Genomic DNA, 12,106 nt, shown 5'->3' on the forward strand with positions numbered 1-12,106 from the left:
GACCCCTCTAATGCTACTAAAAGCAGATAATTTTTTCCTGTAATGTAATGTTAATGGGACACCAACTCTAGAGGCTGATAACACCAATTTAGCTGTGTCTAAGAAAGGGTTATCATACCAAAATATAATCTACAGATATAGAGCTTTTAAAAAATGCATGTTAACCTTTGCCACCTTTTTGATACCGACAACCCGTCTGGCCCATGGACTAATATGAGCAGGGCAAAAGTGTGACGTGTGACTGACGGACTGACGGACTGACGGACGGACTGACGGACAGCTGGTCGAGGTTTTGATAGTAACTGTGACCTGACGGTCGCAATAATATATAACATAAATTGTATAAATATAGCCCCTCCCCCTGCTGTGTCTCACCTTCTCCATCTCACCAGGAGGCTCTGATCACCAGCTGCCCCCCCCCCCCCCCCACACTGTGACCCTACTTGACCCCCCTCCCCCCCCTCCACACTACCTGCCCCGCTGACCATCTGCTGTACCCCCCCCCCCCCCTCCCCCCCTCCCCCCCTTCCCACTGACCTCACTCTGATGAGCTTTAAAACGCCAGGAAGAAGTCTCTCAGGTTGCCATGGAGATCTTGGGGAGGCAGGAATTATCACGGTGAACAGAAGGAATTCTTGGACTCTCTCACTGTCAGTGAAGACGAGCAAAGCTTCCTCTCCAGAAGGCATATTGTTTTCTCTATTGGATGGCTGGGGAGGACTCTGCTTGTGATTGGCTGAGACTGGAAGATAAATGATTCTGTCCACTGCGGGCCAGGTGGAGCAGCCGTCTTGGAATCATAAGGTTCCCAGTTCGATCCCCGGCTCCTCCTGTGATTTGAAGTGTCTTTGAGCAAGACACTGAACCCCCAACTGCTCCTGATGAGCTTGTTGTTGCCTTGCAGTGTTTCCTCCAGTCTGTCTGTGTGTGAATGTGAAATACATTGTAAAGTAAAAGAAGCTCTCTGCTTCCCCACCATCCTATAGGAAACAATACCATCCGATAGGAAACAATACCAGTAAGACTCCCTAATCGGGAGATAAGCGACTGTCGGGTCACAGCGTGATTTTAGGCCAAAATGTGTAGGAGCAGTGTCCAAAAATGTGTTTGAAAAAATCGGCCTGACAGTGGCGCTATATGGGACAGATCCATGTTGATGAGATGAGTGTAGACATACTGTGTAGCGATTTGCGTGATTTTAGGGCAAAATCTGTAGGAGTAGTGTCCAAAAATGTGTTTTAAAAAATCGGCCTGAAGGTGGCGCTAAATGGGACAGATCCATGTTGATGAGATGAGTGTAGACATACTGTGTACCGATTTGCGTGATTTTAGGGCAAAATCTGTAGGAGCAGTGTCCAAAAATGTGTTTGAAAAAATCGGCCTGATGGTGGTGCTATATGGGACAGATCCATGTTGAATGTGTTTTAAAAGATCGGCCTGAAGGTGGCGCTAAATGGGACAGCTCCATGTTGATGAGATGAGTGTAGACATACTGTGTACCGATTTGCGTGATTTTAGGGCAACAATAAAGGAGCAGTGTCCAAAAACAGCCGGTGGAGGTTTTGATAGTAAGTGTGACCTGACGGTCGCAACCATCCTATAGGAAACAATACCATCCTATAGGAAACAATGCCATCCTATAGGAAACAGTACCATCCTATAGGAAACAGTACCATCCTATAGGAAACAGTACCATCCTATAGGAAACAATACCATCCTATAGGAAACAGTACCATCCTATAGGAAACAGTACCATCCTATAGGAAACAGTACCATCCTATATGAAACAATACCATCCTATAGGAAACAATACCATCCTATAGGAAACAATACCATCCTATAGGAAACAATACCATCCTATAGGAAACAGTACTGTTACGCCCACAGGGCCTAGGGGTGTTTGCGGGGTAACAAATGCAAGTTGGTGAATGCCAAAAAGTAGTTTTATTACACACAAGTTAAGAAAAGTTACAGAATATGTAAATTAGGTTGCTCTGTGGAACTGGGTGAGACAGGGCTGGGCAGGCACCTAAAACAGAAACAAAAATACAGAGCTATCCCTATCCTAACGATGAACCCCCCCTAAATCTTCCTAACTGACTACTTACCCAGAGACTTCCCTGTCTGACTACACTAACCTGGTCCTAACAAACATACAGAGTGAGGAAACCTGCCCCTACCTGAGTGATAACACAGTGAATCTATAACAGCGAAATACTTACTACTAACCATACATTACCCTACTCACCACAGTCAAACGTGGACTCTACAAGCAACCTTTACAGAGGAATTAAGAATGAATCAAAACTGCAGTAGACGGCTAATGGCTAAGCTGCTCCGTTGGGCACGCTGTCTCTACACTACCCTCGTAGTTGTGAACTTGTGACTGAGTGACAGTGGCCATGAGAGCTTCTTCACGAGGCTATTTATAGCACAGGGGCGGAGCCGGCGGACCAGACGGACCGAACGTTGATTGGCTGGAGGTGACAGAGTGACAGGAGCCCAGTCTCCACTCATAGCGGCAGCAGGAATCTGCAGACAACGACAAACAGGGCGCGCGCACAACACATAACAGTACAGATCCCAACCCAAATGGCACTATGGCTTTAATCATTGCTCTTGTCCGTAACAAGTACCATCCTATAGGAAACAATACCATCCTATTGGAAACAATACCATCCTATAGGAAACAATACCATCCTATAGGAAACAATACCATCCTATAGGAAACAGTACCATCCTATAGGAAACAATACCATCCTATAGGAAACAGTACCATCCTATAGGAAACAATACCATCCTATAGGAAACAATACCATCCTATAGGAAACAGTACAGCCTCCAGAAGAGCCTGAGAAGCTCTTGCCATATATGGGCGTTAGGAGTAGACGTTGTAAAACTAATGTCCGTAAATGTGAACATGGCCGCCGCCCGCCCGGCTCTGATGGCCGTCCAGGTGTGCTTGATGAGCCATGGCTGTTGAAGCTCCTCCAGTACACAGAGGAGAGGAGAGCTGAGTGTTCTTAATATCAGTGAAACAGCAGCAGGTGGAAGACCATTAATGCAGTTTGGGGACCACCTGCTGCTGCTGGGTCACTGAACCCCTCCTCCCCTGGGGTGGAGTTTCACCGATATTTAGAACATCAGCAACACAAGAGCTTCGGTTCTCGCTCTGCATGGTGTTCATCATAGCAAGGCCTGAGCTGGAATTCCCTCATTCTCCTCTGTATCTGTTAATGTGTTCGCACGCGCGTGCGTGTGCGTGTGTGTGAGAAAGGCACATGTGTAACTTACAGTATGTGAATTAAAAGGTTATTATAATGACCAATCTGTATGGTACTGTACATTATAACTGGTACCGTACGTTAATACAATATAAATGAACATAACTGCTCTTCTATTGAGACATTTAAATCAGAATCAACTGTATTGTAACATCACAGGTTTACAGGTGTAAAATGTGTTATTTCCATAAGAGAAAGGGAAGAAGAAGAGGGGGGGCAAGGGAAAGAGAGGGAGAGAGAGGGGGCACACGTGGCATACAGACTAATAGACCAGTGGGCAAACTGGCTGAATGGCAGTTTGAGAAAGCCCACAATGAGCACACTGTGCCCTCTGTGGCGGTGCTTTCATCAGCTCTGTGCTTAAATGCCAGGCTCTGTTCGGCCCTGGAACCGTGCAGAATATCAATTGCACCATTTAGACTAAACAGTTGTTAGAACATTTCCTGCTTTGCCTACCTTTGGCACAGATCGATGCCCTGCTCATGTTTCTGCCCAGCATGAGATGGCAGACAGACAATTACAAGGGTAGAAGTGGGTAAGTGCAGAGGACTGTGGCTTGCATGCTGCTGTTATGGAATTTCACTGAAGAGGTTGAGAGCTCAGGGAAGGGTAAGAGCCCAGGGTAGAGATAAGACGCTTGTGTCTGATAAGGTTTAGCTGCTCATGAATGTGTGTGAGCGTCCATTTATAAGCACTAATGTATGTGTGGGACGTAAAGTAGAGGGAAACACAAAGTGAAAGGAAAAGAGAGAAAGGGATGAGGATGGAAAAGCAACATGACAGTGTTAAACGTGTGTTTGAGTTTTCATGCATCCCTGCTTGTCAAGGGACCACCCACTCATATTCATCTCCTTTGATTATCCTCTTTGTTGCTCTGTTGTCCGGCCTCCTGTTCATGGATGCATTCTGACTTCTGAGCCTGATTTGTGCTCCCAGCTTGGCTCTGCAGTGCTGAGACTCCCAGCTTGCAGTGTGGTGAGACTCCCAGCTTGGGTCTGCAGTGTGCTGAGACTCCCAGCTTGGGTCTGCAGTGTGCTGAGACTCTCAGCTTGGCTCTGCAGTGTGGTGAGACTCCCAGCTTGGGTCTGCAGTGTGGTGAGACTCTCAGCTTGGCTCTGCAGTGTGCTGAGACTCCCAGCTTGGGTCTGAAGTGTGATGAGACTCCCAGCTTGCAGTGTGATGAGACTCCCAGCTTGCAGTGTGGTGAGACTCCCAGCTTGGGTCTGCAGTGTGGTGAGACTCCCAGCTTGGGTCTACAGTGTGGTGAGACTCCCAGCTTGGCTCTGCAGTGTGGTGAGACTCTCAGCTTGGCTCTGCAGTGTGCTGAGACTCCCAGCTTGGGTCTGAAGTGTGATGAGACTCCCAGCTTGCAGTGTGATGAGACTCCCAGCTTGCAGTGTGGTGAGACTCTAAGCTTGGGTCTACAGTGTGCTGAGACTCCCAGCTTGGGTCTGCAGTGTGCTGAGGCTCCCAGCTTGGGTCTGCAGTGTGCTGAGACTCCCTATGAGCCCCAGTGAAGAGATGTAGACCTTGGTAACCTCAGAGTCTGTCTGCTGATCTCTCCATACACCTGTGTATCTCTGCTGTCACCCATCCTCCCTGAGCCCCATCACTCAACAGCCCCATTTAAAGAAGAAACAATACTATAATATCATGTATAAAAGAGGCAAGTTCAGTATCATGTTAATAACGATCATTGACAAATTGTCCTCATTGATGGCTCCACCCTAACCCTAACCCTGAACTCACACGCCAGATAGAGCTTTGAGGTCGACTGACTACTGACCAGTTCCTACTGGTTGTGTCTAGAACTAGGAAAAACAGCAACCGATCCTTTGTAGCAGCTGCCCCTAGGCTCTGGAACATTTTCCTCCTACATATTCACTTCCCAGTCACTTGAGGTTGTTACATCATTGTTAAAGACTAACCTTTACTCCATGGCCTTCAATTCTATTTGAGATTCAAACTTTTGCCTTTACTGGCATTGCTGCTTTTAGGCCTTCTTTTGCCCTTGATTTGTAGATGAATGTTTTCCTTGTTTTTCTTGTGTTAGTCTATTCTCTTGTTTTGTTTGTCATTTTTGAAATCTACTGCACTTGTTGTAAATGTGGTAATAAGAGTTGAGTTGAGTTGAGTTAGGGTTAGGTGGAACTGAAGGCCCTTGTGTCACACTGACATTATTATTCTTTACTTTTTATTTTCAGCCTCCAGACACAGAACTCTAACTCCAGAATAGTCCGTTTACCTGTCGACACAGAGACGGTGGAGGCCTGTCTGTTTAATTAGTGTAATTGGAGTGAGTTTCCATGTGACCGTGGAGATGTGGGTGTGATGCGCTGACCTCTGTGTTCTAGTGGACAGTCGGGTGTATATCTGTGTGGCTGGTTCAGACAGGGATCTCCATTTATGGACATAAAAGGGATTGTATGTATGATGTCAGATGTGATAGACGTCATATCACATCTGAATAACTGAGTAAGCATGTTGCTCACAGCATTTCTCCATATACAGTACATGGATCTCCATATATGAGTACCAGGAGTTTCCATATATAGGTAACTGGTCCGATATACATCACTGGCCAGATGGCCAAGACATGGCGCGTGACACTTGTCGCCTTGAGGCGTTTTACTAGTTATGCAGGAGGTAGTCTCGCGTAGCCAGACAACTATTCCACAATCTCCCAATGCTATATAGAGTCTGGAACGGCAGCTCCCTAACGGCGAGTAATGGAAGCTGACATTTCCGTTCCTGAAAATATATTTTAAAATGTAATTTCTGCTTAGCAGTAAGCTAAATATGCTTAAATGATTTTGATTTATATTAGGATAAATGTGTTAAAAACCAAATGGAAGTGGGGAGGAGGCTTCACTTCCACTTTAACCAGGTTCTCATCATTCTTCTTCTGTCTCCCAGACTGAATGACGGGAGCATTTGTAAATCACAGAGTCAACAGTCTGGCCACACCAGACTATGTAAATCGCAGAGTCAACAGTCTGGCCACACCAGACTATGTAAATCACAGAGTCAACAGTCTGGCCACACCAGACTATGTAAATCGCAGAGTCAACAGTCTGGCCACACCAGACTATGTAAATCACAGAGTCAACAGTCTGGCCACACCAGACTATGTAAATCACAGAGTCAACAGTCTGGCCACACCAGACTATGTAAATCACAGAGTCAACAGTCTGGCCACACCAGACTATGTAAATCACAGAGTCAACAGTCTGGCCACACCAGACTATGTAAATCACAGAGTCAACAGTCTGGCCACACCAGACTATGTAAATCACAGAGTCAACAGTCTGGCCACACCAGACTATGTAAATCACAGAGTCAACAGTCTGGCCACACCAGACTATGTAAATCACAGAGTCAACAGTCTGGCCACACCAGACTATGTAAATCACAGAGTCAACAGTCTGGCCACACCAGACTATGTAAATCACAGAGTCAACAGTCTGGCCACACCAGACTATGTAAATCACAGAGTCAACAGTCTGGCCACACCAGACTATGTAAATCACAGAGTCAACAGTCTGGCCACACCAGACTATGTAAATCACAGAGTCAACAGTCTGGCCACACCAGACTATGCAGGAGGGGAAAAACCTCAGGAACAATGGGTGGGGGAGTCACTGTTTGTTATTGATGAGGACTCACCTCATAAGAGAATTACTGATAAATAGACAATTATATGTTCCTATAATTACAACTCTCCTGAGTGTTTAGGGAATTAGGGAAAGCGTTTTTATTCATTAGAATAATTAGGAATTGATTGCTTCACATTTTACCCTTGAGACATGCATACTGTGTGTGTGTGTGTGTGTGTGTGTGTGTGTGTGTGTGTGTGTGTGTGTGTGTGTGTGTGTGTGTGTGTGTGTGTGTGTGTGTGTGTGTGTGTGTGTGTGTGTGTGTGTGTGTGTGTGTGTGTGTGCACTAGAGGATGACATTTGACAGGAATTCTCGTGGGTCCTGTGGGATTCCCACAGGACAGGAGTCAGATTTGTATTAATGCCAGGATCGGAACAGGAATGAAAATCATCAGGAGTGGGCAGGAGCGGGAATCATTCCAGACCAGTTCATCAAACCGCAGGAATAAACAGTGCTACTTTATTAGCAGTTTGGGAGGAAAAAAGCACAGGAAAGTGAGGTCTTCGAACTGCAAACATTATAAATTCATACATTATATAATAATAAATATGATATCAAATATAATATGGATCAAAATGGAAAAACATATTTTTTTCGGGAGCGGGAGGTGAACGGAGTGATTTTGACCAGGAGCGGGATGGGACCAGGATGAAATCTACAGGAGTGGGACAGGACGGGATTTCTTTTTTTACCTGGCCCAGGATTGGGACGGGACAGGATTTTTTCTGCGGGAGTGGGACGTGACAGGAGTGTCATCCTCTAGTGTGCACCAGTGGGTACAAAATGGAGTTAGATAAACTCTCCAGAATTTAGAATGCAGGGGTTCAGCATTGATTTTATTACAACTAAGCTGTAGAACCGGGAGTTTGGATGGTTCATGATGTAATACAAGGTCATGTAGGTATTTTGTCCCTAAAACTATTCAATGCTTTATAAACTAAAACACATTTTTTAAACTAATCATTTGACAGACAGGGAGCCAGTGTAAACATCTAAGAACTGGAGTATGTGATGCACTTTGAGCAGCAGATGTTTGATTGATGTTTTAGGCATCAGGAATGGAGACACAGGCTGTTGCAGGAATCAAACCTGTGACGTTTCAGTTTCATGAAGGTGTTGTTTCTCCTGGTCCTATGTCAGTATGTCCTGGTGTTTGATGTTAGCTCTTCTTCCTCTCCCTCCAGAGCCCATGCGTGCGCTGCGGGGCCTCACGGCCACAGACATCCAGTCCCGTCAGCTGTCCCTGCAGTGGGAGACCTTGGCCTTCAACCTGACGCGCTGCCACACCTACTCTGTGTCCCTGTGCTACCGCTACGCCACGGCGGGAGGCGGCGGCGGACACAACACCACCGTGCGCGAGTGCCTGGCGGTGGATCGCAACGCCTCACGCTTCACGCTGCGCGACCTGCCGCCCTACCATGGTGTCCATGTCCGCCTGGCCCTGGCCAACCCCGAGGGCAAGAAGGAGGGCCGAGAGGTCACCTTCCAGACGGACCAGGACAGTAAGTCACTGGACAACAACCTAAACGTAATGTTGTTGTAATACATTATGAAATATATACAAATCCTTCACCTAAACGTAATGTTGTTGTAATACATTATGAAATATATACAAATCCTTCACCTAAAAGTAATGTTGTTGTAATACATTATGACATTATACAAATCCTTCACCTAAAAGTAATGTTGTTGTAATACATTATGACATTATACAAATCCTTCACCTAAACGTAATGTTGTTGTAATACATTATGAAATATGTACAAATCCTTCACCTAAACGTAATGTTGTTGTAATACATTATGAAATACATACGAATCCTTCACCTAAACGTAATGTTGGTGTAATACATTATGAAATATATACAAATCCTTCACCTAAAAGTAATGTTGTTGTAATACATTATGAAATATATACAAATCCTTCACCTAAACGTAATGTTGTTGTAATACATTATGAAATATATACAAATCCTTCACCTAAACGTAATGTTGTTGTAATACATTATGAAATATATACAAATCCTTCACCTAAACGTAATGTTGTTGTAATACATTATGAAATGTATACAAATCCTTCACCTAAAAGTAATGTTGTTGTGATACATTATGAAATATATACAAATCCTTCACTTTGATCTGTAGACAGAGCCTCAGTGGGAGCTAAATAATGTATTTATTTTCAAACATAAAGCACTTGTTTCAGATAAACCTGGTTCAACAGAAAACTCAGATCCAGTACTTTCAACTGAGCCCTATTTACCTTTTCCACTTTGTACTTGTCAACACTTGTCCAATCATACACTTCACAAAGCACTTTAAAAATGGATAGACCATTCTGTTGTGGAATAAACAAAGTGTTTTCTTCTTTCCTTTCATTTATCAGCTTTAAACATCCTCTTTTACCTATTTGATTATAGAGGGTATGCGCATGCATAAAGTGAATGGCAAGTCGAGTGGCAAAGTTATTTGCAAAGTGAGTTTAACGCTGTTTAACGTTGTTTAATACAATCAGATATAGCCGGGTGCGATTTTGGTGAAATTGTGCATGCACAATCCCAATAGGCAGAGGAATAAATGCCACTTAAAAAAAATAAAGAATCAGCCTCATGGTGGCGCTATAACAGGCCGATTCTTGTTTTTACCTATAACTCCACTGATCAGTGTACAACTTTGTATGTGCACTCCCTAGAGGCCAAGGAAAAACCATTGCCCTGCATTTATCATATCTGCCTTTTATAGCCCCACCAGGAGGCCGACTTATGTAAAACACATTTCTTCCTATTATTTTATCCAAAAATCATGCAAATCAGTACACAGTTTATCTACAGTCAAGTGATCAAGACAGATCTGTCCCATATTTCATATTCCATCCTAATTGGCTAACATTGGCTTTCAAAGTTTGCAGGATTGGTAACATGTCATTAGTTCGAACACCTTTTCGATCGACCGCCAAACTCTAACCCAAACCCTAAACCTAACCTCAGTAACCGTGACGCTGGTGATTATCTAACCTGCCGACGCTCACGGGTGATTATCTAACCTGCCGCCGCTGTTCGACCAAACGGGAGTTCGACAAATGGGGCAGTCCCCCTTAAATCATGAACGCAACTTGTGATTACAGAGACATTATGCACGCACATTCCCACTAGGTCAAGGAACAAATGCCACTCTTTTCACATTGTCATTGGCCTGTTATAGTGCCACCAGCAGGTCGAAATTTTGCCAAACTAATTTTTGGAACAAAATGCCTCAAATCATTCATTCAGTGTCAAATTGCCATTAAAGGCCAAAGAAGACATGGCACCCTTTTCACATTTAGCGCCACCAGGATCTACCTGACCTGGTGGAGACATGTGCTCGGAAGAGCACTGCTTCTAGTTAAATAATATAATAATAAATAATCATAATAAATGACATTATTACAAACCAATGTATTCCATGTACTTCTAAGAAGAGGATTTATAACTACCAGCTCCCATCTAGTAGAGATTATTAAAGAGAGAGCTGTTCATATCATGGTGATGCTGCATCAGCAATACAAAAGTTCCTTTTCATTTTCAATGAAAAATGATTAAGGTGGTCTTTACATGAGGTCGATTTTGAAGTAGACGATAGCTTTTACTATTGATTCGGCCATTTTGACACACGGAGACGCGTTTTCATGACCCAATCCGATACTTTTCGGAATTCGGCTCTGAAAGTGCATTTCTGCGGTTTTGCATCGTTTTCGCACCGGTGTAATATAGGAAATCGGCCGCGAGGGAAAATGCGATGATGTCATAGCGCTCCCCTGCTCCCCTCCCCTGCTGCATAACAGTGTCAGTCTGTCAGACTAACCGAAAATGTATTATTATTATTATTTGTGTTGTTGTAGGCCTAATTAAAACCCAGAAATAGCCTAAACTGAACACATAGCGATCTATTAGCCCACACGCCACACCTCATTTGAAAAATGTCAGGAGTATATGTAAGCCCTTTAAAAATGTCTATAGCCTATTGGCTATAAAACATTTATTGGTTTATAGACAAAATAATCAATTACAACTGCCAGCAGAAGTAGGTCAGATCAATAATTAGGCTATACGCATGAGTCGCACCTGGCCTAGCTGGCCTGATGGAGTTGCAACAGCTCTCCTCTCCGCAAAGTTAAATTAAACCATTAGGCTATGGATTGGTATTCAATTCTAAGCAAACTAATGATTAATGACTATTTTTGCGTTCCCCTTTTTCAACTTCTCACCAAATAATACTGGATTAATTCTTCATGCACCGTATCACATCACAGAAGCAGCGAGCGGACTTCAGGTAATGAGTGAGTTATTGTTGCGACCGTAGGTCGCACTTACTACAGAAAGCTGCTCGAGGTGTCCGTCCGTCCGTCAGTCCGTCCGTCACACACGTCACACGTCACACTTTTGCCCTGCTCATATCTCCGCAACCGTTGCCCCGATCCATGCCAGATTTTGCACACACACTCCTTACCTGCCAAACTACAACCTCCAAGGACCCCCGGAGCTCCAGGGACCCCCAGCTCCCTCGGGGACCCCCAAGTGTAAAAAATGAGCACATGTGCAAAAATTACCAAATGACCACCCCAACGGGGCTGCTCACGGGGCATTCCCGGCGACCACCCACTCCTGGTGCTCCAGAACGGATGCAAAAGTGGTGGCGCCCCCAGTGGAGGACCCCCTGCCACTGCAGCTCACATAAAATGCCGTAACTCGGGCTAGGAGCGACCGGGAGAGCCGGGGCCGGTACCTATTCGTCCGCCTTGGCGGCGCGGAGACCCCACCCCTCATTTCTCACATGGCCCTCTAGCGCCACCATGAGGCCGATTCAGATTTTGCCCTAAAATCACGAAAATCACTACACAGTATGTCTACACTCATGTCATCAACATGCTCAGGAAGATTTTGGAAAAACAAATTTTTGCTCTATTTGTGGAGATAAGTGACCTACGGTCGCTTATCTCCCGATTAGGGAGTCTTACTGGTAATAGCCTATGCTGAGTCTTGCTGACAGACAGACAGACAGACAGACAGACAGAATAAACAGTCCAGTGTCAGTCCACTGTTAGACCTACTGTCCAGTCAGTCAGAGACCACGACTCCACATCATCAGACTGTCAGTGGTATTCCGGCTCATCATCCCCCATGCGCCGCG

The 12,106-nt window shown here is 44.8% G+C and overlaps 1 protein-coding gene across 3 annotated transcripts in view; it reads left to right on the top strand.

Moving 5' to 3' along the window:
- Positions 1-12,106, top strand: part of LOC308307774 (receptor-type tyrosine-protein phosphatase U) — a 212,400-nt gene that overhangs the window by 134,515 nt on the left and 65,779 nt on the right. For all 3 annotated transcript variants that reach the window (XM_080753053.1, XM_080753054.1, XM_080753055.1), the window contains exon 8: positions 8,126-8,443. In XM_080753053.1, coding sequence (XP_080609179.1) covers positions 8,126-8,443 — 318 coding nt within the window. The remainder of the gene's footprint in view (positions 1-8,125; positions 8,444-12,106) is intronic.

This window comes from Nannobrachium achirus (genome assembly GCF_963921795.1).
Source record: "Nannobrachium achirus genome assembly, chromosome: 2".
NCBI classification, from domain to species: Eukaryota; Metazoa; Chordata; class Actinopteri; order Myctophiformes; family Myctophidae; genus Nannobrachium; species Nannobrachium achirus.